Below are 23587 nucleotides of genomic sequence, written 5' to 3'. Positions count from 1 at the left end.
CAGACTAAAGTCTTAAATAACGTTTACTACCCACCACTTTATAGACTGGGCTCTGCTAACACGAACCTGAAAATTAGGATAAAAAGGGTCCCTTTTAAATAATTAATTTTTATCGCTTTCTTTTTTCCTCCCATTTATCTTTTTGTTACTGCTCTTACCCTGTGAAGTGTTGGGGAATGTAACAATATATAAGTAATTTTTCCTCACAGATTGATTATTTTTTAAAACCGTTTTAGAGGGATGTGGATATTCATCAAGGTCATAGAAGAACATGGGTTCTTTGTTGCAGGAAATATTAGTTCCACTTTCTTTCTCTAATCATCTCACGACTCTTAACATTACATACATGTCAAACCCCTTGTGGGCGTAACAACAACATTGGGATCCACAGATCCAAGCCAAAAAGTAAACACACATCTTTTGTTTAGGATATTATTGCCCTTAATGTAAGGAAAAAACTGAAACTCTTCAAAATAATTTCAACAATGTTTTTATTGCTTCATATTACTGAACCAACATTTGATAGACCTTAAAGCATATACCTCTATGATACAGTACATGCCACTGCCTTCTTTTGCACATATAAAAATAGAAATCATTTGCTTCTAGAAATTGAAATTGAAGACCAAAATTTGAAGTGTCCAGCTCAGATCAGGAAGATACCTAAAGGTCACTTTATAGCGTCATGTATCTAATGTGAGCATTCCACAAAGCAGCACTACAGTTAACATCATTTACAATCCATATCAATAGAAAAGCAGGTTGTTTGCTAAACTCCTAATGAAACACAAATGCAGTGTTAAAAACAGATAATCTTTTAAGTCAAACCCATTGTGCAAAATCACCACAGTGAAATACTGATTTATCTTTGTGTGTCAGTGGGAGGGAAATCAAATGTGTTGATTGTGTTTCAATGGATTCTGAAATAATTGCAAACTGTGGTATAAAGTGCGGCAACACATTCAAACAAATGCATGAGAAAAGCTAAACTTTACTACCAGACCATTATTGTCCCCCTTAAGAAATAAAAGTGGAGAAGAAAGAACCTGTTGGAGAATAAGATATGTTTCTATTGGTAGTTTGATAGAAATGGCTAATGCTCGTTATTTTTCATTTAAACTATGCTATGTATGCCCTAACACCCTTGACATTTTATGAAATCAATTATTTTAGAATGATTAGAAATATAACTTCTGACTGAAAGTTCTGAAACTTGCATTGAGCTCACCCAAGTGTCCATCAAAACTGAAATGATCCGAACCTCAATTTTCTTTTTCTTATTTGTGCCCCCTGCCAAGACATAATTCCAGCATCTAACCCTTTGTGAAAAGAATTTTTTTTTTACAACAACTTAATTAGTAACTAATAGTAATTAATAACTGATCCAGGCTATTATTTTTCCAATTTACAGACGTTATGCTAAGCTAAGCTAACCATCTTCGTACACTGTGCTGAGTGAGTTGACTGTTTCCTGTCATATACACATGGTCAAATCCTACATACCAGAGTACCCTTTTAATATCTAACAGAAGCTTGTTTAGAACTTAAAGTGAATTTGAATTCACTCTTGTTTCTATGCATGTTTTGGCAGTTTATTTTTCTCCTACATTGTTCTTCAGTTGGCCATTAGCTCTCAGTCGTATAAGCCACTAAGGATTTCCCCACTTTATCATTTGGTTTTCTTTTTTATATATAATTTTAGGCTGGTAAAAATCTGAGCTGCGGACTTTAGAGGAGGCTTGCAGGTGAAATCTGCCAAAGGTGAAAAAAACATTAGCTTTCAGTGTAAATGGGTAAGACTGGGTTGGACCAGCTAAACCCTTTTCCTTGATTGTGTAAAATCCTTCATAATTTCTTATATAATTATTTGAAACCCAAGTAGTTTACTAAATTAGGTTGCACCAGTGAAACATAAGGAAGGTCTTACCTAGTGAAGACCTCAGTAATGATTAAGCATTTGCTAGGAAACAATTTGCTTCATCCAATCAAAAGCAATCGACTGTGTAAACAAGAAGTCGCCTAAATAGTTTTACGGATAAATGTAACGGGGTTAGGGTTAGGGTTATCATTTATAAATGTTATGAGTTGTTTTAATTATGTCTGCATACATGGAAAAGTTTTTTTGAGTAAGTAGTATTCATGCAGTAGTCTGTATAGTTCACTTTCTCTCCGCAGGGAAATTCAGCGTTTTTCAATATTTTTCATCCATCAGAATAAATATTTCTGTAAAATCAGTGTCAGTCTTGGATGTAACACAGGCAGAAATGTTGTGAGGCTGTTTTTCCAGTTAAATTGTTTGTAAAAAACCTCACTTAATGACTTCTCCTGTCCTGTAGGAACGTACTACACATTCCAGACTGTTTTTAAAATGAGAACATCTTAAGAAAAAAAACATGTCCTCGACTGTTTCCAGAGTGTCAACAAATAAAATGTTCCTTCTTTACTCCTTGTTATCATCTAACAGCTCACTCCAGAAATGTAACACTACAAATTAATTAAAAAAACACGTCTAATAAAAACATCTAAAAAAAGAAAAAAAACAATCACAATGCTACATCTTCATGTCCCTCATTATCACTGACAACCTCAATTTGATGAAGGGTGTCATTTGAGACAAATCAACAATCGAAACGGAAACGCAGAGGCGTTCCCGTGCAAATATCGCCTCAGCAGCTCTGAGAAAAACGTCCCATTAAGAGACACTTCTGTGTGAGCTGGACGACATTTCACCACACGCATTCAAAGGGAAGAACAATCTGAGGTAAAAGCTGTGCTCAACTGACCTTACTTCAAACCTATTTAAAAAAATTATAAAATGACAGCTTAAAATGTCAGCTCAGACAAAAACACATTAAACAGGGCGGACAGTCCACAGCTTTTGTGATGAGCTCATCGAAATGTTCCATGAAGAATTGTTTGTCTTCACTCCTCAGTGTCTCACAGCAGTAGTTGAATAAGAAGACTAGGCTGCAGGTGAACGTTTAGAGATTGTTTGAAGTTGGCATTTGACAGCCAAGCAAGGAGCAAACTATAAAAAAAGTTTCACCACGGGAGCTGAGGGAAACTCAGATCTCAGCGCTGTGCAGAGCGAGTCAGCTCCAGCGTTTAAGGGGGGGAGCTGTGCGAGGAGGTGGACATCCTCCTGCCGTTCTTGCGCTCATAATTCACCAGACGCTGCCCCACCAGGTATCTGGAGAAACAGGAAAAGTTGTGAGCAAATGCTTTTTTAACATCATTAGTAAAGTACATGCACGTCTTCGCTGGTTGTAAAGCTGAAATGTTGTTTTATTCTTGTTAGAGGGCTTTTTTATTTTCAGATTTTATAGTCTGGTAAGATCCCTTTATTTATATTTTTCCCATGGGCCACTCATTTGTTGCCCACATGCCACTTAAAGTTCAACAAAACAGTGTGCTCTGTTGCGTATGCATTATGCAGGGAAAAACTATTTTTCACATCTTCCTATCATAAATGAGCTAAGAGATTCTGCTTCGCAAAAACCAGCAATTAGACCCATCCCCTGCTCTGTCTGGGGAAGGGTCTAATTGCCGGCCCAATAAATACATCCTACGTGCTGATGCTTTTTAGTAACTGATTTTCATTTGGCAACTCCAGATTCCAGGTCATTTGTTCCCTTTTTAACTCGGCCTGACTCGGGAGTCTTTATGGTCAAGAGCAATGCTGACTTTCCCTACATCACGATATATACAAATATGTTGCCATATCACATAGCCTTATTGGCGGAAATGCGTGAATCAAACAGCTCCTTGAGCTTCTTTGCCTTCACTGTTTTTTATATGTTATAAAAAATATACTGACTTGTCGTTCTTGATGTGCTCGTAGAGACGTTTGAACTGTCGTATCTGGAAGAACAGGACGGCCAACAGAATGACCACCATCATCAGGAGGGGATAGATCCTCCGCTCCACCAGCGTCTGCATCTCTGGTGTCACACCTACAGAGGAGGGGAGGGGGGGAGGAATACGAGACGCGTCATTACTCTAGGAACTCATGTTATATAGTAAATGAAAGACCAAACAAATACGAATTAGACTTTAGCTCGTACAGTGGATCAACACAGTGTACATAAATATAGACTCACCAAGAAGTGGTGTGATGCCTATAGAGATGGTGTAGGGAACACTGAGAGACAGCAGCAGGACGCAGATGACGGGGGCCGCCAGACCCCGCACGATGAAGTGGAGGTCGATGTTGCGGATACCGTTAGCGTACACCTGTAGGAAAAAGTAATGTGATTGGTTGCTTGACTTCATTCCGATGCCAGTTAAAATACTCCTGTGCTTGAAAGTGACATTTCCATCTTAGAATCTGCTTCTATCGACAGTTTTAAACATCTTTGATTAAACAGTGGACTAAATGGATCATGAAAATAAATATTTCCTTTTTTATAATCTGCATAGTGTTTTTAAAGGTCAGTGTTTCAGTTTGTTTCACAATTGAATAAAGCTGAAAGGATGTGAGACGGACCTGCTCGATGACGGTTTTGAGCCACCACTGGGGGCCCATCAGTGTGATGGCAGCGATGATTTTAGCATGAAGCACGCCCAGGGCCCAGTCCTGTCACACACAGACACACAATCAATGAAGCAAGACACAATGAGGGTTGTCCGAACAGTATGGCCTCAGGGCAGTAACACTGCGCTGAGGCCGTCTGAAATGAGCCTAACAGCCTTAAGAAAAAAAAGGTGTCAAACTGGAATGTATTAGGAACATTTTGAAAAAATTAGATCTAGCCTGACTTCATTCACAAATTTGAAGTTTCCATACTCCATACATTGAATTTGAAATGCCAAGATGAGAAAGCAGGAAAAATGTAAAATTGATACTATCAGTTGGTTTCATCCCACATATTTAAATGCATACAGACTCCAGCCGTACCTGCCAGGGGTAGAAGAGAGGCGTCTGGTCCAGCTGAACTCTGAGAGGAGCGACGATGACCAGTTCGAACAGCAGACCCAGCAGCAGAGGAATCACCCCGGCCAACAGCACGGCCACAACGAGGGTCTTTAGGATCTGTTTGCACCAAGACATCACATTCAAATAACATCCATTTGCCACATTAGGCCCTGTGTCCACAGAGCGACATTAGCTGGCACAAAGAAAACGACTCGTTGAAAACAGTAAAAGTACAACCAATGCCTGCCCGGCCAATCTCTCCACACAACAGCTTCTTTGTCTTTGTTACAAAACTGTCTAAAAGCAAGTTTGTCCTCCAATTTGTAACGTGACGTCACCAGCACTTTTCTTAATGTTGCGTAGGAACACTCAGAAAAAAGACACAGGGTGTAACGCTTTTTTTGTGAGACGGCTGCATGTGAGGGCATTCGCTCTCCTCATTAAACATGTTTGAAGAGGCGAAGAAAAAGGGCACTTTGTAGACCCAGCCCCTAATACCGGCAGAGCTTATTTTTTGACATTTTTACCATGAGGCTCCACTCGTGGACCTTGACCAGGATGATGGTGCGCCCCTGGGGCATCCAGGACAGCACCACGGTGGCGGCTCGGATGGACAGCCAGCAGATGTACAGGCCACTGGCCGCCGTGTACAGCTCGTGAACCATGGCGCTGCCCATCCAGAACGACATCAGCCAGCGGCCAGCAAACACTGGGAGAGAGGGGGGGGAAGACGTGTTAGATAGGAGCTGTGAGGAATTACTTGGAAATGAAATTAAAAAAAGGTGGAAGGCAGAGAAACGTACCCGGCAGTGTGAGGCAGAGCAGACTAGCCAGCAGCAGCGTCACACACATGAAGACGACCAGGAGGACGATCTAACAACACAAAGGAACAAAGCAAGTCAGAATACAATTCTGACTATTTATCCAAATGAAGGCCATATTTTTAGATTCATTAATTTAATGTATTTTAAAGGCCTTTTAAGGTTCTGCTGGTATTTGATATTAAATAGTGCTGTGAGCCACCTTGAGGGAGAAGTCAACGGGCCGGTGGTACGCCTGGAAGCCGATAGGACCGCCCTGCTGCAGAATGGCCTGATGGGCAGCGTGAAGCCCCTCCCCCAGGCCAGGGAACCTGTTGTTATGGCGATCGGGAGGGTTGTTGTTTGGATTATCATCTTCATCATCATCTTCATGGTCTCCCAGCAGGTAGGAGTGAAGGTCACTGTGGGGAGCCATTAGAGTCTTATTACTATTGGATGTCTTGATTTGCCCCTGTTATATGAACACTGATTGTTCCTCTGTGGCCAATATGTTGTTAACAATTATGGTACACAGAATATAAAGCAAAACTAAAACTAATCACTTTTCTTTATTCAGGCAAAGTCATATTTACTTTCTTCAATGTATTAATCAGAGCAGGCTCCCATTACATGCCATTGTTCTGATTTGTTCCTAAACTACAGTGTGTGTGACCTACAGCATGTATCCAGTTGTGAAGGTCCAGGCGTGGACGAGGCGTTTGAGCCACTGGCGGGTGTGGCCCTGCTCCAGCAGCGCCGGCAGCACCACCTGAAGCAGCAGCAGCTCCAACGACAGCTCGCTGACGGGGGCGTCGCTGTGGAGACGACACATAAACCAAACTTCAGTTTCTCATACACTGTCAATATAACCAGTAACAGCAGAAGCTTATTTCTTCTAGCAGCTTCCTGTTCTTGTTAAGCCTGAATAGACAGGAAATACAACTGTAGCTTTGCAATACTGTGAGTTAAACGACAATGTAGCGTTGTACCTGTAAAGCATGACGTTGTAGGGCAGGAAGTTTGGGAAGAGCAGTTTAATGATTCGTATAGGAAGCCAAAGCATCAGCAGAACTATGGAGCCAAACACCACCTAGGGAAATACACACAGAAAAAACACACATTAATGTTTGCTCATTCTATTCTATTGCACAGAAAACAGGGGAACCAGTCACATTAGGCTGCATTCGTTGCGCGAATCCTATCCTATTTTCATGCTTACTGAGGATACGTCACATCAATGGATTTTCATTTCTATAGTTTCTGTCAGTTAACCTCAATAAACATCATTTTACACTTTAAATCGATTGCTCCTCTTTGAAACGTGCTTGATTTTGGTCATTTTTGCACTTTAAGTATATTTTGATGGCAATTATTTCCAAATCAAGTAATAAGCGTTATTGGCATTACATTTGTTATCGATTTCAATGTGACTAGAATGTAACAATGCAGACAAAACAAAAACAATGCAGGTGTTGACTACTACTTCCGATTATAACCAAGATACAGTATGTAAGAAGGAATAATACAAGATATCAAATATTGTATGAATAACTTCTACTGATACCATTTTTTATTTTACATTTTTTGTTTTTAAAATGTTCTACTCTATTACAGCATATCAGAGTAAACATAGATCTGGGCCTGGTTAGCCCGTAGTAGGTTTGAGAGTGAGCAGAGCAGGAGGATACTACACTGACCACAGAGAGGATGAACCTGCGCAGGTGTCGGTAGATGGGCAGGTGAATCATCTCCTGCACCGGGTTGAAGTCTGGATCGTTCAGGTTCCTCAGGAACCACAGCACGCCGGGCCGAAGCACCTGCAGCCACAAAGAAATGTCAAAACATTTCATAAGATATAAAAAGGGGTTTTACAGTTAAGACAAGTTGCAACACATGGCCAAGTCCTCCACTGACCTCTCGGAGCAGCAGGATGAAGGAGGCGAAGTAGAAGACGTAGACCATGCCCACCAGCCAGTGGAGGAACATGGTGGTACCGGGGGCCGAGTCGAAACTTTGCTTCCTGTCTTTCAGAGTCGCATCAAACATTTCCTGCAATGAACATGGGTTTAATTATGCTTTCATTACCAAAAGAAAAGTCTGGTATTTTCCAAACAAATGTGATATTGTGAGGTGTTTGTGATCACATTTGTTAAGAGTGCCATGATTGCATTTAATTAGTTTGACTAGTCATTACGGGCCAGCACATATCACGGGGTTTGCTCTGCATGATTGTCTTACCAGTGAGCAAATGTCGAGCCACCAGCCACAAATCAGCGGGAACAAGCCTATCTCCATGACAACCAGCAAGGATACCTGCAACATGAAACAAAAAACTAGGCAATTAAGTTTCTGTTTTCATGATTTGGTCGTGTAATCATAATTATAATTATGTTTTTTGCCTGAAAGCTTTCCAAATTTCATTAAAAAAGAAGATGTTTGTAAACATCCCAATCTTGCATCTTTAATTTACCTTGACGACGATATAGAAGACACCAACGAGACGTCTGCATCGCTGGAACCTTACTAATGAAGCAAACGCCTGAAGAGGGCGAGTTAAGGTCTAACACCACCATCTTAAGTTAATAACATTTTGTTTATATATCAGACATTCTAATAAGTAAGTATTTTATACAAACTCCTGGAGACAAAACAGACACCTGACATTAGCTGTTGCCTTCCTGTATGGCAACACTCACATTAGAAAGTAGATCAAATAAAGAAATATTGAACAAATATGCACTAAAATCAAACAACAGTTTACCGATCATACAGTACCTAAAGTGTCTGAGGAATACTTTTGGGTCATTTCATGAAAAAAAGTTATCGTTGTGTTTGAAGAGGATACATGGAAGAGTATGAGATTTCCAGCCAGGAGGATGTACCCCAGTATGGTGGTGACGAGTCCATCGAAGTGTGAAGCTTTGATCTGGAACCATATATCATCATTTTAAAAGAATTCATCACTGCATAGAAAACCTAGTTTCTAGTAGTTCATTTGAATAATATAAATACCCCCCAGATGCACTTACATAATCTTCAAAGCCCAGTCCAACCACGGAGAAATGGCCAATGTGATACGGGCAAAAAGCTAGAGGGAAATACGAAGGCTTTGTTAGGATCTGTGGTTTAGTGGAGAGACAATAAAATCATATTTATTTTCTTTATAAATACATTTAAGGACAGTACAACATTAATATGATGAATCAGAATGAGAGCATTTGTTATCCCTGTTGAAATTGGTTTTGTGAAAGTATAGGTATAACGAAGTCTCACCAAAAACGAGGATGACGAGGGTGTTGAGAGACACCACCCAGAACACATGCTCCTACATGAGAAACACACACACAAGCGTCTCAGTCAATGTTAAACAATTCAAACACACAATGAAACCTGTGTATATCAAAATATAATTCCATTGAGGTTGTTGAAAGGAAATTCCAGTATACAGTATTTCAGCTTGGCATGTATGTGGCTAGTGTTACTCTATGGGTTGGTACATGGGTAATTTCAAACTTCTCTGTCCAAATCCGACCCAAAGTATGAATAGAAAGTAGTTTCCTGGAAAAGGAATTCGAACTTCTAGTATGGCAGTTCTTGAAGTATTCATTATAAACACTTTTTTGTATTTCTTTCTATATAAATATATTTTTGTTTACTGTATATTGGTATTTCAACATGCATATTTTGTAACTTTTTTTTTTAAATGCTTTTTTATTTCTATTTTGGTTTTTACATTTTAGAATTCCATATTTCTACTCTTTCAATTTCTCTTGTGTGCAATGCCTTGTCTTTTATGCTGCTCTAACGCAAACATTTCCCAATCGATAAAGTACATCTTATCTTATCTTAAATCTTAAATCAAATCACGATAGACAAAATATTGAGGCAGACTAATTTTATGACTACAATATGTGAAACGAATCAACAATAAAAACTAGCATGTGTTTAAACATTTCCGTAGACCTGATGCTAGAAATAACTATGGTAATGCTAATTTGCCTAGACGTGGCAAGTCATGTGGCTACTTCAGGGTGCTACATTTATGGGAAATATTTGAGGTAAAAATGTACCAGAATCTGCCTCTACGGGTCACTTTAAACTGTGTGTGGAAGAAGAAAGAAAGGGTGAGCACTTACCAAAAAAACTAAAGAGCCATCCAGCCCAAGCATCTGGTACACAAACAGAAAATAATGTCATAATGATGCTTTGAAATACATATACAGTACATAAACATGCTACTAGTTTAACTAACTGCTGCTATTTCTAAAACACTTCTAAACTCTCTCTCAACTTTTTTGTGAAAGAAGACAGCTAAAGACAACCTTCCTGGAAGTGGCCAAAATCTGCGAAAGTGCTGCTTAACTGCTCAAGGTTCATATTTCCTGTCACAGAACGTCTTTTTTTATTACGCTAAAATAATTTTGCATAATAAAAGTGTGTGTGGTCCTGCATCTAGTATAAATTATTCGGTGTGTACATTCTTACGGTTAAAATATAAAAAAACCTGTCTTTCAGGCTGTGGTGCTCAACGCTATTTAACTATATTTTATTATAGTGTCCTTAAAGATTTTTTGTTTTATATTGGATTTTTTGTTTTATCATTTATGTATGCAACATGACATCAAGTCAAATTCCTCGTATGTGTGAACCTACCTGGCAATAAACTCGTTTCTGATTCTTTTAATATCATTTAGGAAATGTAAAGTCCTGTAGCGCACCAGGCATTATACTTTGCTTTTGTAGTTTTGCTACAATACACAATTTTTTGGGAAGGTGGCTGGAGACATACAGTATGGACAAACAATAGTCTCCCACCCTCTCCCAGGTCAGCTCCTCTGCTGCGCGGTCCCACTCCAGGGCATTCCAGTTCAAATCTTCTGCGAAAGATAATCAGAAACAACTGAAACAGTAAGCAACACCTTTGATGTGCAGTTAAAACAGGTCTGTCAAAAACACTGGTTCCGACATAGTTTACATGTACTCAATCTTAAAACTATTGTTTAGAAGCATTTATCTATTTTCTATCTATTTAAACTGGCCATACAGCTGCATAACATTTAATAAGTTTGACATCCTCTGGGCCTAGTCTATGTTTTTACATCCACACCGACCTTGTCCTCCGTTATTGGCATCAGCAGCGTCCTCCTCCCTGCCTTCCTCATCGTCCTCCTCTTCGTCTTCCTCCCCATCATCGTCCTCATCCTCGTCGTCAAGTTCGGCTTCATCTCTGCCAGCTTCAGGTGGGTTGGCGGGAGGCAGCCCGTCTGGGGCGGGGTCTGCAGGGGCCGGGGCTTCTGCGGCAGCTTCTGCGTTGACGCCAGCGTTAGCAGCAGGAACCTGAAGAATCATGAGATAACAAACAACATTTTTGCTGAGAGACTGAGGTTGGCTTTATCTGACGCGATCAAATAAGGTTAATAACTAACTCAAACTGACTTATTAAATACAGAAATGAAACTTTCTTTGCCATTGCGTACATCAGCAGTAAATACTAATGATATTAATCTCAATAACAATTTTGTTTTCTCACAAAAAATGCTTAATTAATTTCCGACAAAGCAAATAGTGCCAGTGTTTCCCCTACCATTGCCCATTGTCCATTGTCTCAAACGATAACGCATCCCAAAGTGGGAAGGTCTGGTAACTTAACGCTTGCGGCACCGTGTGTATATATTTGATTAAGTTTGTCTCTCAAGTGTAGCGTCTCAAATATATGTTGCGGGTGGCAAACTGAGCCTCTTGCCGTTTCTCAATCGCGAGGATGCTTGCTTGGTAGCACATGTCTTCCGAGTCACTTCAGTTGCACAATTATTGTGCAACTGAACTCACCTCATTAGCTGCTGCAGGGCCGTTCTGCTGGTTAGGAACCAGAGGCGGTTGATTCTGCTCTAACCACTGAGGAGCGCCACCGTGGACAATTTGCTCTCTAAGCCACACCAGGCTGATGAAGGCGCACAGCGTGCAAGTGACCACAAAACAGCCCTGGAGGCAGTCAGCAAGCAGGTTTTGCCTGCAAGGAAGAGAAAAAACATTATGATTTGACCAGTGATATCAAAACTATTTAACAGATTACTTTGTTAGAGTTGAACAAAATAAAATATGGGGGATTGAGTATAGGGAAACTAAGGAAACACCAATCAGATCTTAATCTTCTTGATGGAACTCCAGTGTACAAAATATATAAAGACTTACAACATACAGAATACAGTTTTAGAGAGAAGGGGAAAGAAAACGCAAACTTACGTTGAAAGCATATCTAATGGCAGCGTAAGGAGAGAGCTCACAGAGCCGGTAAATAAACACTTGTAGATACGACCTGTTAGAAAGGCAAACGTATAAAAAACAACAATCAGAAAAGTTTTTCTTACGGTGACAAATACTGTAAAAACTCAAAACTATGATCCAAATTCTCAAATGTTATTGGAATTATCTGTTTGTTTAACACTGAATAAAACCTAAAAAACACAACACAAACAACAAAAAGGAGTCCATTGTTTTTACAATGGACTGGTGTGACTTACATGCTGTCAGAGGCACCACCCCTAGCCAGGCAAAGGCCACCAGTGTATAATGGAACCAGTATCTGATGGCTGTTCCAATACTGGTGACCAGCCCTGCAAAGATGTCCTGGACAGGCAAGCGGGATGGCATGTCTGGAGAGTAAACTGGAGAAAGACAACAGGAGAGGTAAAAGACAGATGGTGAAAGTGAGGGGGGAAAATGTTCATTGTCAAAACCAGAAGTTAATACATGTTTTGTGTAATGATCCAATTCACCACCAAACAACTTACTTGGTGTAAATGCAAACCTGTGTTTGCATAATTCACAGTATTCTTTTCTGCTGTGTTTCAACCACTGCAGTAAGCTGTGAAAAGAAGGAGACATATTGAGTTAACTCGCTTAATCCTATAGAAAAAAGAGTGTTGATCACTGCATTAAAGGTGGGGTAGGTAAGTTTGAGAAACCGGCTCAAGATACACTTTTTGTTATATTCCATGAAATGCTCTTCACATCCCGATAGCAATGAATATCTTAAGTGCTTTGACAAAAAATCCATTAAAAAATGTCATCTGTGGAAGCCGTAGTACTGTAAAAAGCACGACCAATCATTTTAGCCGGCTCGGCTAAAATAACTGGATGGCCTACCTGCCTGTCAGCCTTCCATCTGTGCACAAACTTATCTCATGCCCTCATTGGTCATGTGCACGTTTGTGTGTGTTGGAGGAGGGGCTCTGTAAGGAAGTGGCAGATTTTTTCCAGCTGTGTATTTTCAAATTCTAGCGCACTCAAGCTGGTTTCTCCAAAATTACCTACCCCACCTTTAAAGTCCAACAACTTTTTCATGTTCTTGTGAATATGGTAGTTAATATTGTTTTCAGTTGTGTAACTACTTCTCAATTGTATTCCGGTACATTCCAGTAGAGTTATGTCTTTGTTTGAGTCCCTGCTTATTACTAACTTGGAGAATGATTTCCTCATGTTGGAATACACTACAACAACATTTTAACAGATTGACAGCTTGGAAATCTAAACAGATAGCAACCTACCTCTAACCTTAAAAAGGTATTTTAGGCAGAGAAAAGGCAAAGGAAAATAAATAAACAATACACTTTTAAATGTAACTTGGGTCACTGGACATACCATTCTTGATGGATAAACTTGATGCTGCCAGTACAGACACAGGGGTGGAAGAGGGGTTTGTCCTGACTACCCTCCGACCGACATACCCGACAGATGTCCGCTGTAGGTACACAACATCATAACATGAAATCATACTCCTGAAATATTTCATTCCATTAACTTGGCATGTTGCATTTTTATCTACAGATCAAGATTTAAAGTTTTTACAGTCATAGGCACATAGCTACAGTGTAGTTGTAATGATAATCTTAACGTTTTTACAGTCAAATGCACATAGCTACAGCCAGAGCCATATAATAGAAGAGTTACGACATCTTCGTTCACTCCAGTGGACCAGTTTTTTTACAGCAATGGCGGATCGTGGAGCCCTCAATAGTTCCTTGGAAGTTAGCTTGCCGCTGACTATTGAGGCTATCTGCGGCTAGCAGCGCAGTAGAGTTGCAGCATAATAGACCGTTCATGTTGGACTTTTAAAGGTAAGAAGACGTTTAAAGATTTAGATTGCGGATATTATTGGATTATCCCTAAATCAATATATTTAGGGAACGTTTACAGATAACAGATTAGGCTAGGATACCGGATAAAGTTAGCAACACACTATAACCATGAACAGCCTATTAATCCGTTCTCTTAATGTTATTTCAACCCAACATTGTGGAATTAGAGAAAAGGGGCTTCTTAACGTGCTTTTATCCGGGCTGGAGGGAGTTAAATATTAGTTAAATATAACATTGGGGCGTGTGATTGTAGTGGGTGGAGGTGGTGGAATGAGGATATATTTTTTGGAGTTCAAGCTGGTATATTATAGTTAACGTTACATAATAATAATAAGGAAGAGAGCTATTTGTGTGATACATCGCTATTGATATGGATTTAAGTGCATATTTGAGACTTCCAAACAGTAAACAAAAACGTAACTTATGGGTGAGTGTTTTTAGCAGATCCATATAATGTCCTTGTGATTCTGTTTATTATTACCTGTCTGTATTATGTTGCAGCTCAGCTGATTTTGGATTGATGGCAAAGGGAGAGGGACTTAAGTGAGAGTGAAAACACAAGGTAAGTTTAAAATAGGTCAGCAATTTCCCATCCTATAGGTTGCTATATAGATGTATCCAACCCTTTCTCCTGTCTTTGTCTCCCTCTTTCAGCACAAGAACCCCAGGGGGATTCAATGGAGCGTGAAGACCTGCAATGAGACCCTCACCCTGCACCTGAGTCTCAACTCCCAGAGAGTTTTGCAAGCCTCTCCCTGTTCCTTATTTTGATTAAACAGACGTTAAGCTTCCAAATGGTGTGGTCTTCGTTTTGTGAAAAATATGATTATACATATGTTATTGTTGCTGTTGTTGTCTTTTGTGATAGTTAAATTGCTCCTGCTGACTTGAGCCAGACATTCTTTCCTCCTCTCTGTGTGAGTGGGGAAACTTTACATGTGTACTCCTTTCTCTGAGCGATTGGAGCATCCCCCGGCAGCACAGCAAACCATGGGGGAGACGATATGCCAGGACAACACAGAGGAAAAGGCACAGACAACCTGCATGCACGCTATTCAATGTTTATTGAATTCCATTTATTTACAATGGATGTTCCTAAAACAACACATTTAACATCATCATGCTGCTGCTGCTAGTCCTTTGACTCATTGTGCTGTCAGTTGACAATCATTGATAGGCACCTGTCGGTCTCCTGTCCTTTCTGAAAGTCATAGATGACATTACTCATTTAGATTACTTATGTCCTCAATTACCAGGGGATTACTGAAACCACCATGAATTAAAGAAATGGTAGAAATGAATCTAATCTGAATTTTGAAACCTTCCTTCCCATCCCCTCCCTCTAAATATATCAATAAACATTAGGATGTGATGCTCCTGACTACCATACAGGTTTAAGAAGATAATATTTGTTTTAAAGAATTCAAAGCAATAAACAACAGGCTCTTTAACCAAGGCAATGTTAGCCTAACATGTATATGTTAACAGGTAAGATAGCTGTTCACACTTTCTATTTTCTACTTTTTTTAGTGCTATTTTATTTCTACTTAAGATGTTTACATTTTCGATTGTTTGATTCTAGTCTTTTAACTGTCTAATGTACTATGCCTTGTCTTTTGCTGCTGCAGCGTAAGCATTTCCCCAATTGGTATCAATTTCTTTTTTTATCTTAAACCTCAAATATTAGCAAATGTTACTTTAAAAAAAAGAAATTGATGCAACTACATACACATATCAATATGATGTATAAATATTGCAAATCAAAACCTTTATTGACCAGTAATTTCCCAAAAATTGCGTTTCTATCCTGTTATTTATGCATTCAAATCGTGAATCAAATTGCCCGCCACGAACTTCCGGGGAACTATTGAGTCTTCCTGAACCACGTGACGATCAAGCATTTTGGACTTCCGCTGTCGCAACTCTTCTATCTACATGGCGCCGGCTATAGTATAGTTGTAAGGACAATCTTAAGTCCCAGGCTAACAGTGCCATATGCAATATACTTAGAACAAAGAAATAAGCAAAATAGTACAATGAATAAAGTGCAAGTGATACCATAGTGCAAGTAAATGCAGTAGTAATTTGCCTTAAACTAAACTCATGACACACCTTTAATGCCAAAAGTTGAAAATAATTTTAAGACCATGCAAGCTTTCTGCATAAACTTTTCTCTCTCAATGGTTTCAGGAGTTGCAACTAAAAACATTTGTGATAGCATTTGTAGGTCAATGACAGTAGGGCAAACTGCAATTCTTGGATTACCTGTGTCACTGGATGACCAAAATAAAATGACTATAATTAGCCCAGGGTAAAGAGCATACGACATGTGGGGATACCCTGAGTATGTTTTGACTGACTTATTAAGCTATACTCATATTAACTAGAACACTATATCACAAAGTTTGAGCGCAGAAACGAATGGCTGTAATGCATTTAAAGCATAAATAGTGCTCAGAGTAAATGTGTTGTGTCAACGTACCAGGAACGACAATAGTAAGATTACAATTGTATGTTTTAGAATGTCAATTACATTGTATTCTACATTGTAACACGAGCCTTGGTCAACGTGGCAGGTCAACCCAGTGTGTGAATGTAACGTTAGTTATTATACTGTACGTAATAACGGTTGTTTTTAAACTATACTAATGTGTTGCCGACGTTAATAATAAGCTATTAATTACTTTAATGCAAAACTGCTGTCTTCTAAGATGTCACATCATATATTTGTGGACAATACAACGTAAGTTTAAGTGAACGCAAACAGAAACCTAACGTTGCTGACTTTACAACAGCTGATAGCTAACGGGAGTAAGTTGAAGCTAGTTAGCTGGCTAGCTAATGCTAATTGGCTAGCGGTTTCTAGAATTCTAGTGAACCTCGGTCAAAGTGAAAGGAAATGTAGGAGCATGCATTCCCACTGGCAGCAGTGACATGGTGGTTTGAGTGTGATACAGACAATGTTAGTATCTTTATTGACTAGTTAAAGCGTACAAGTTAATCAAGTTTTAACATAGCTACCTTCCTCAGCGGTGTCCATCTTGACTGGCTAATAATGCAGCCCTGCTCCACAAGTCAGGCCAGTCAGTCAGTAAAAAGAAAGCGACAACCGCCTGCTATCTTCATGTAAACATCTTAAGTTATTGTTCAGTTCAAGCTCCGAAGGTCTCGACGAGACCATACGTTTCGTAATTAAATAAAGCTTTTTCTCTTCATAGTACTTCAGCTAGCGGTCAGGACATGTCCAACTCCACATCGTGCTGTTATGTGGTGTTTACACCATTAGGTGGCAGTCAAACGCAGTCCACCAGCTTGGTAATGACCGACTGTATATAATTACATCACTTTATTTCATAAATAAACATGTATAAACATATCACAGTTCAAGAGGTTTTCTGGTTATCATGCAAAATAATGTTTGTACAATACAAATAAAGTTCTACCAGATAGGGTTGCTTTTATTTTCAATCCACTTGACAATATTAGATCTTTGTCTTTCTCTAAAGGAATTACACTTTCTATAAATAATCAAAGTTATGCAATTAAACATTGCTTAACATAACTTATACTTTCTCATTAATCATAGTTTATGTTATCTTTAATCCAGCACGTAGAAAAAATTAAAAGCCCAGTTGATCATTCACCCCAAAAGTGAACATGGGAGTAAAATAATCCTGTTATAACTGTAACATAAGATAATAAATACTTTATTGATCCCAATTTTGGAAATCTTTGCATAGACAACTGACTTTGAGTAAGTGTAACCACCCACCAAGGGCACTGTCAACCAGTCTTATTTCCTACTTTGCCCAATATCGTACTCTGACATCATGTGGTGTAAAGACATAACACTTTGTAGCACTTTCTTTTTAATCAGTCCTTCCCAGCATCTTCAGGCCGACCCCACAGTAGAATTGAGTGGATTTAAAATAAAATAAAAGAGATTGTCCCAGTGTTGAAGAGCATGATGACATTTTTCAACAAGATAAGAGTTACATTTATGTGGGTGAATCTGGTTTATCTTTGGGTTCTGGTGTCATTTCCCTTGTCATGCCATTTTGCAACTGTGTTTTAAATGTCTTGGCATCGTACACCCAAACAGTGTCTATGCCCTCTCCGGCGGTGCATTCAGGGACCCAAGTAGGAAAGGGAAAGCGGCATGCCACCACCTTGGCTGTACTCGGTAACTCGCTTGCAAGCTTCACCTCCAGCTGGTCCATCTGCAGATACAGACAGCAACAATTAAAATATCAAGTATAAGAATATCAAGAGTCATACAGGGATTTGAAATATTTATTTGTCAACTCAAATGCAAAGCTTATAGGCGGTAGAGTTATAAATTGGGGTCTTGATAACATTAAAGTAGGGAAAAAATGGGGACTCACCATTTGAGGGACTCCAAATATGACAACATTGGAGTACTGAGCAAAACTGACCTAGAAAAAGAAAGAAAGAATTATGCAGTCAAAATAAATGAATTGTGGTGACGAGTCACAACATAGTATGTTCTAATCATGTCTCACTGACCTTCCATAAGTCAGAGATGTGGAAGGAGGTGGAGCGGTGGACTCCCTCTCTAAAGGCCTTGTAGCGAGAATACCACACCAGCCAGGGGTTCAGCTCAAAGCCTGATGCCTTAAAGCCATGCTTAGCTGCTGCTATCACCTGCAAGAGGAAGGTGGGTGAAGGGAAATTCAATACATCACTAACAATATACAGCAACTGCAGCATCAGTTGGATTTAAAGCAAGTATGGTATTCATTTTGAGACTATTATCTGATGTATCTTAAATTTGAATTTGGAAGAGGTGGATTTAAAAAATATATATATATTAAGATTTCACTGGTTTTTAATGTGAAAACAACTAAACATAAACCAGAAAATGTAAGCTTAATATGAACTTTAGGAGAGATATAAAATATGTTTAATAGATATATTTTAGGCTAAAATGGCTCTGGAATAAGGAGATTCCTGCTTTTGTTTTTTATTTTCATATTAAAATGAATACATTTGGATTTAGGCCTGACAAAACAAGACATTTAACTACACCAACTTGGATGTACCTTTGTTATGTATTACTTTTAATCATTTTCTTGCTTTTATTTGCAGTTGTTTTGCTTCTATTTGTAGTCTTTATGCATATGTTCCTGGTTGGTATTGTGGGAGTAACACTTTGTAGGTTATTGCTGGTGAGAATGGGGAGATTTCTTCAGCACAGTCATCCATGCTGACTAAATCTCACGTTGCCACAGGTTTGCCACTGGTTTACCACAGGTTAAGACAACAAAGCACTTACTATCCTTCCATCTCCACTCCCTATGTCCACCAGGCGACCTGTTCTGGCTCGCAGCACCCTGAGGACATTCTCCACCTGAGCCGTGGTGGCAGGGACGAACGGGAGGCAGACTTTCCTCAGGGCAGGGGTGACAAACGGAGTCGCTACTGCATACAGGGCGACCAGTGACCCTCCTAACAACCCAGTGACGACGAGACCAAGGTTACTCCTGCTCTTTTTCTCCGTTACCTGTCCTGCTGCTACTGAGTCCAAAAAAAGCTCCTCTTGTGACATCCTATTGGAAACGCAGTACGTTTAAATCCGTAACTTTAGCCGCACTTGGACTGTATGAATGACAGCTCGGATTCGCCTTAATGTTAGCTGACCATGCTAGCTACCTAACATACATGTCATATATAAAATATATAATTTGTTGTGTCAAAAGCGAAAAAAAAATGATTATTGGCCAAAGAATAAGCTAAAGAGAAAGTCCCACAAGTCTTAAAAGATGACCTGTGCTTCGCTCTAATGAGTCCGATAGGAAGACAAAGATAATCGGACGAAGGTTCCTTTGTGCTTTCGTTCCCTGGTAAGTGCATTAATAAAAATAATTGCAAATAAATGCACACACATGCACACATTAAATGACAATGCCATGGTGCCATACAGTGTAAAGGAAAAAGCTGATATTTAATTAATTAAATAAATAAATAAATAAATAGAGACAGCCATTTAACCAACATGGATAATTCATCCAGAAATAAAACGAGATTACATTTTGAAAAACAAATACACATGAATAACATCAATAAATACTCACAAACAAACACAAATAAATGGCTGACAAATGAATGAATGTATGACGTATCAATTTCCACAGGAGCGTTTCTAGAACCCTGTATATATTGGATTTGCAAAACAATATTTTGCTACAGGTTTCTTTGAGTGTAGACTTGACAGTAATGACTAGATAGAATGTTTCCATGAATTGCTGTCCCTGATAATTACAGGCTTTTCCTATATGGTTCTAAACATGTTCTTAATTTGGTGGTGCAATTATGTCATCCATGCAAAAAAAAATTCTCATATACAATGCAGTCATTCATATATCCTATTCCAGACTTGAAACAAGGAACAAATAATGAAAAAAAGTGAAGTAGTATTTATATTATAGTACTAGTGTGTGTTTCACAAACTTAAGTCCACTCTATTCATGTTGAAAACTATGTAAAACTTCCGGTTATTCCACTAGAGGGCCATAATGCATTATAAACACAGAATATACAATAATAATAAATACTATACATTAACCTAGCAAAAAAATGTCAGTGATTGACCACGAAGTATTATAATATGTTGCCATAAAGTTAATTATAACATGCTTTATAATATGTTTTGATAACTGTTAAAAATAAATAAAAATATAGAGCAATAGGCAGACAATAAAACATAATAACTATGTTTATAATGCATTATAGACATGTGCATCTTATGTGCTACCGCACTTCCATTTAATTTGAAGTATGAAAGCCAATAACATTAACAGAAGTTGTGAAGAGGAGCATTAGGTTCTATAAATAAAACTGAAATGTAATTGAACAAAACAAATGTTCCCATCACCAGATTACAAATAAAGGGGGCGGGTTATTTTTTGCCCTTTTTCTTACATTAGAAGTCATTAGACAGTGTACGGTGGACGGTATGGTCCTGCCCTGAAGTGCCATGGTGCATATGATGGTGGTACATGCGTTGCTGGCTGATGGTGGGACCGTCATCCATCATAAAGTCCTCGTCCTCTTCTGCCCTGTAGCCCTCTGCCCCATCCTGAGAGTAGCTATGCTTCATCATCAGGATGCTCCTGTGTCCTGCGGGTGTGGTATGTTGGGAGAGGTGCGGTGACTGTTGGCTGCCCATCCCTGGAGGCAGTGGTGGTGGCACGAGGCCCCCCCCATCAGCCACTATGGTTGCGTCCCTCATGCTCAGGTTGCTGCGACTACCGTGGACACTGCCATGCATGCTCCCCGGGAAAGAGCCACAATGGTGGTCACGGATGCATTTGGAGGAGGAGCGTCGGAGCTTGTGAAATTTCTCATAGTCCTCGGCCATGGCGGCATCGTTCACGTCGCCGGAGGGGGTGCGGCGCAGAGTGCAGAGCTCGTAATGAGGAGGCTCAAAACCAGGGTGGAGGAGGGCAGGGTCAAAGTCATCTCTGTTAAGATAGTTAAAGGAAAGAACACACACAAACACACACACACACACACACACACACACACACACACACACACACACACACACACACACACACATACACATACACATACACACACATACACAAGTTAATATAGGTAATGTTCAGAAAAGCATTACAAACTGATAGTATTTCTCAAAACAGAACAGCAACAGAAATCTGAATATTAAAGCCAGGTTTAAAATGTTGGCTTCTTTTTCCTAGGGTGCAGGTTTTAAGGGTCAAAGTGTTTTTCTACATAAATAACAATGTAGGCCACGAATGATTTATCAACAAACCCCTCTGCAAAAATCATTAGAATAGAGATACCTATAAAAACAATCGGTCATAAATATTGAATTTTGAAATAAGATATATGAAAATGTAACCTGCGAATTATGTATTTCTTGCGAGGCTGTTTGACCTGGATGATGACAGAGATGATGAGCAGGATAAGAACCAGGCCACAGGTGACGCCGATAATAGCCATGTTAGTGCCATCCAGTGTGTCCAGAATACTGGCCTGCCTTTTCTCTAGTTAGGAAAATAACATACAAAATAATGACTTTATGTTCAGCTAGAGCCAACGTATAGCTGTATGGCAGCCATTGTGTCAGGGTACCTTTGCAGTGATTCTCGTCCCATGGGAAAACACAGTTCTGGATACCGTTGCAGACCAGCGTTTGGTTGATGCACATGTTGCTATGGCAAAAGAAAGTTTCTCCTTCACATGGAGCTGAAAAAACAGAGGCAGGAGTCATGCCATGGCGCACATAATATTGAAACATAGTCATTTTTAAATGTAGATAATTCTATTATATGCTTGGTCACTTGGGGGAAGGACAACAAGCTAAAAGACAACCCATTATAACCATTTACTGAACAATTGCCTATTGATTTAAACAAACTATAAAAACTGAGCCACATTAATTTGGTTTGGTTAATAAATGAATGCTTGGATCCCTATTTTTCTCGATTCAATAGGCCTTGATCAGATTTTTTTATTCATCATATCCTATTTCATCATTTGTCTTGGTGTAAACATTTATCTTTGTGATTTGGGCTAAAACACCTTTTCAATAAATTACAAGAATATTCCGGGGTTGCGATGTTTACTGAATTGGAAGATGGAATCGTTCATCGGGCAACCCAACCCCCAAATAATATTGAGATAAGTATAACCAAAAACGCCACTAGAGAAGCTACAATTAGATTTTTGTGACCATTGTCAAGCATAGCCGGTGCACCGGTAAAAAGAGAGCTTGCAGGTATATAGATTCACTCACGCTCATGGAAAGTTGTAAAGAGGATCCTGAATTTGCTCTTCCTGCTACCCTCATCTGCCCACAGCCTCACCACACCCACAGAAGACACCAGCATGACATCGTTGGCCACCGTGGAGCAGAACTTATTCTTCAGGTGCTCAACCGAACTGCTGCCGTCGTAGATGGCAACGAAGTTACGCTTGCACTCGTTCGAGTTGTGCATCTCATATTCCAGGAAACGCAAGTAGATCTGTGGGCAAAGAGCTTTGATGTCAGTTACTGCTGCTGGCTTCCCAGCTAGCAGGGACCGTTCTCACAACTTTGGCTCTAACGTTACCTACAGGTTCTACACCGTTTTAATCTGATGTTCAAATAACCTTTTGAGGATGTTTATTATCTTAAATAATGTTCCTATAAGGTTTAAGGTTAACTAAGACATAACGTTTTAACTGCAACATTCAGAGGATGTTTTGAAGATGTAATTGAGGCCTGAGATGACAGAAAGTTTTTTATAATATTTTCTTTTAATGTGATATGTTAACAAAAGTGGAACGTTTTACCTGCAACATTCGGAGGATGTTTTTTGGACGTTGTTGGGGTAACATATTATAGATGTTCTTTTATAAAACATTCTCTCAATGTTACATGATAACAAAAGAAGAACATTTTCAAAGCGACATTCAGAAAATGTTTTCAGGAGGTTATTCTTTTTTATAAAACGTTCCTGTGATGGTATATAAACACGGTCAAACGTCAGATTTATTTGTAGAGCGCTTTAAAAAACAAACTTGTTGCATTTGTTTGAAAAGGATGTTTTGAAAAATCTGATGTCACCACATTTTCCTTTTGAAAAAAACAAACAAGCACGTAATTCATGATAAGCTGTAAGCTGATATTGCATGTTTGCGGTGGCATGTGTGAGTTCCCAGCTAGAAATGTTTGTTACCATTTGTTTTTCTAGGAATGT

The 23587-nt window shown here is 39.2% G+C and overlaps 3 protein-coding genes across 4 annotated transcripts in view; all 3 read right to left on the bottom strand.

The window, feature by feature from the left end:
* Positions 1–474: 474 nt before the first annotated feature.
* Positions 475–17153, bottom strand: marchf6 (membrane-associated ring finger (C3HC4) 6). Of its 2 annotated transcripts, none has more exons than XM_010789258.1 (26): positions 16875–17153; positions 13357–13456; positions 12507–12580; positions 12237–12380; positions 11959–12031; positions 11545–11725; positions 10827–11052; positions 10531–10589; positions 9852–9884; positions 8989–9040; positions 8745–8803; positions 8561–8641; positions 8186–8254; positions 7954–8028; positions 7630–7764; positions 7413–7532; positions 6705–6805; positions 6393–6530; positions 5939–6137; positions 5719–5788; positions 5443–5624; positions 4898–5032; positions 4487–4576; positions 4101–4233; positions 3818–3953; positions 475–3190 (listed from the first exon to the last, which is right to left on the bottom strand). In XM_010789258.1, the coding sequence occupies exons 1-26, from the start codon at positions 16891–16893 to the stop codon at positions 3106–3108; spliced, it is 2769 nt and encodes a 922-aa protein (XP_010787560.1). In that variant the 5' UTR covers positions 16894–17153; the 3' UTR covers positions 475–3105. The 2 variants fall into 2 exon arrangements, with proteins under 2 accessions (XP_010787560.1, XP_010787559.1); XM_010789257.1 differs by having other exon boundaries at positions 10531–10592; positions 16875–17152.
* Positions 17154–17702: 549 nt separating this feature from the next.
* Positions 17703–19675, bottom strand: atpsckmt (fATP synthase c subunit lysine N-methyltransferase). The gene is made up of 4 exons (XM_010789259.1): positions 19150–19675; positions 18381–18518; positions 18239–18289; positions 17703–18073 (listed from the first exon to the last, which is right to left on the bottom strand). The coding sequence occupies exons 1-4, from the start codon at positions 19420–19422 to the stop codon at positions 17852–17854; spliced, it is 684 nt and encodes a 227-aa protein (XP_010787561.1). The 5' UTR covers positions 19423–19675; the 3' UTR covers positions 17703–17851.
* Positions 19676–20796: 1121 nt separating this feature from the next.
* LOC104961060 (neuropilin and tolloid-like protein 1) overlaps positions 20797–23587 on the bottom strand; it is a 12852-nt gene continuing 10061 nt past the window's right edge. The window contains exons 6-9 of the mRNA XM_010789266.1: positions 22642–22870; positions 21978–22091; positions 21745–21889; positions 20797–21337 (exon numbers count right to left, since the gene is read on the bottom strand). Coding sequence (XP_010787568.1) covers positions 20797–21337; positions 21745–21889; positions 21978–22091; positions 22642–22870 — 1029 coding nt within the window. The remainder of the gene's footprint in view (positions 21338–21744; positions 21890–21977; positions 22092–22641; positions 22871–23587) is intronic.

The sequence above is a fragment of the Notothenia coriiceps genome, unplaced genomic scaffold, assembly GCF_000735185.1.
Source record: "Notothenia coriiceps isolate Sejong01 unplaced genomic scaffold, NC01 NC01_scaffold00032680, whole genome shotgun sequence".
In the NCBI taxonomy this organism is placed as follows: domain Eukaryota; kingdom Metazoa; phylum Chordata; class Actinopteri; order Perciformes; family Nototheniidae; genus Notothenia; species Notothenia coriiceps.
Note: the sequence above shows the minus strand (reverse complement) of the source record. Positions and strands in the feature narration are given on the sequence as shown.

Bases quoted from the DNA above. Each gene is read 5' to 3' on its own strand.
- marchf6 (XM_010789257.1), bottom strand. The intron at 9,885-10,530 runs GTGGGAGACTAT...TTTGTGTACCAG, and splicing joins AGGAGCTGACCTGGGAGAGG to ATGCTTGGGCTGGATGGCTC. The intron at 5,625-5,718 runs GTACGTTTCTCT...CCTCTCTCCCAG, and splicing joins GCTCTGCCTCACACTGCCGG to TGTTTGCTGGCCGCTGGCTG.
- atpsckmt (XM_010789259.1), bottom strand. From the start codon at position 19,422: ATGTCACAAGAGGAGCTTTTTTTGGACTCAGTAGCAGCAGGACAGGTA. The intron at 18,290-18,380 runs GTCAGTGAGACA...TTCTTTTTCTAG, and splicing joins ACATCTCTGACTTATGGAAG to GTCAGTTTTGCTCAGTACTC. The intron at 18,074-18,238 runs GTGAGTCCCCAT...CTGTATCTGCAG, and splicing joins TATTTGGAGTCCCTCAAATG to ATGGACCAGCTGGAGGTGAA.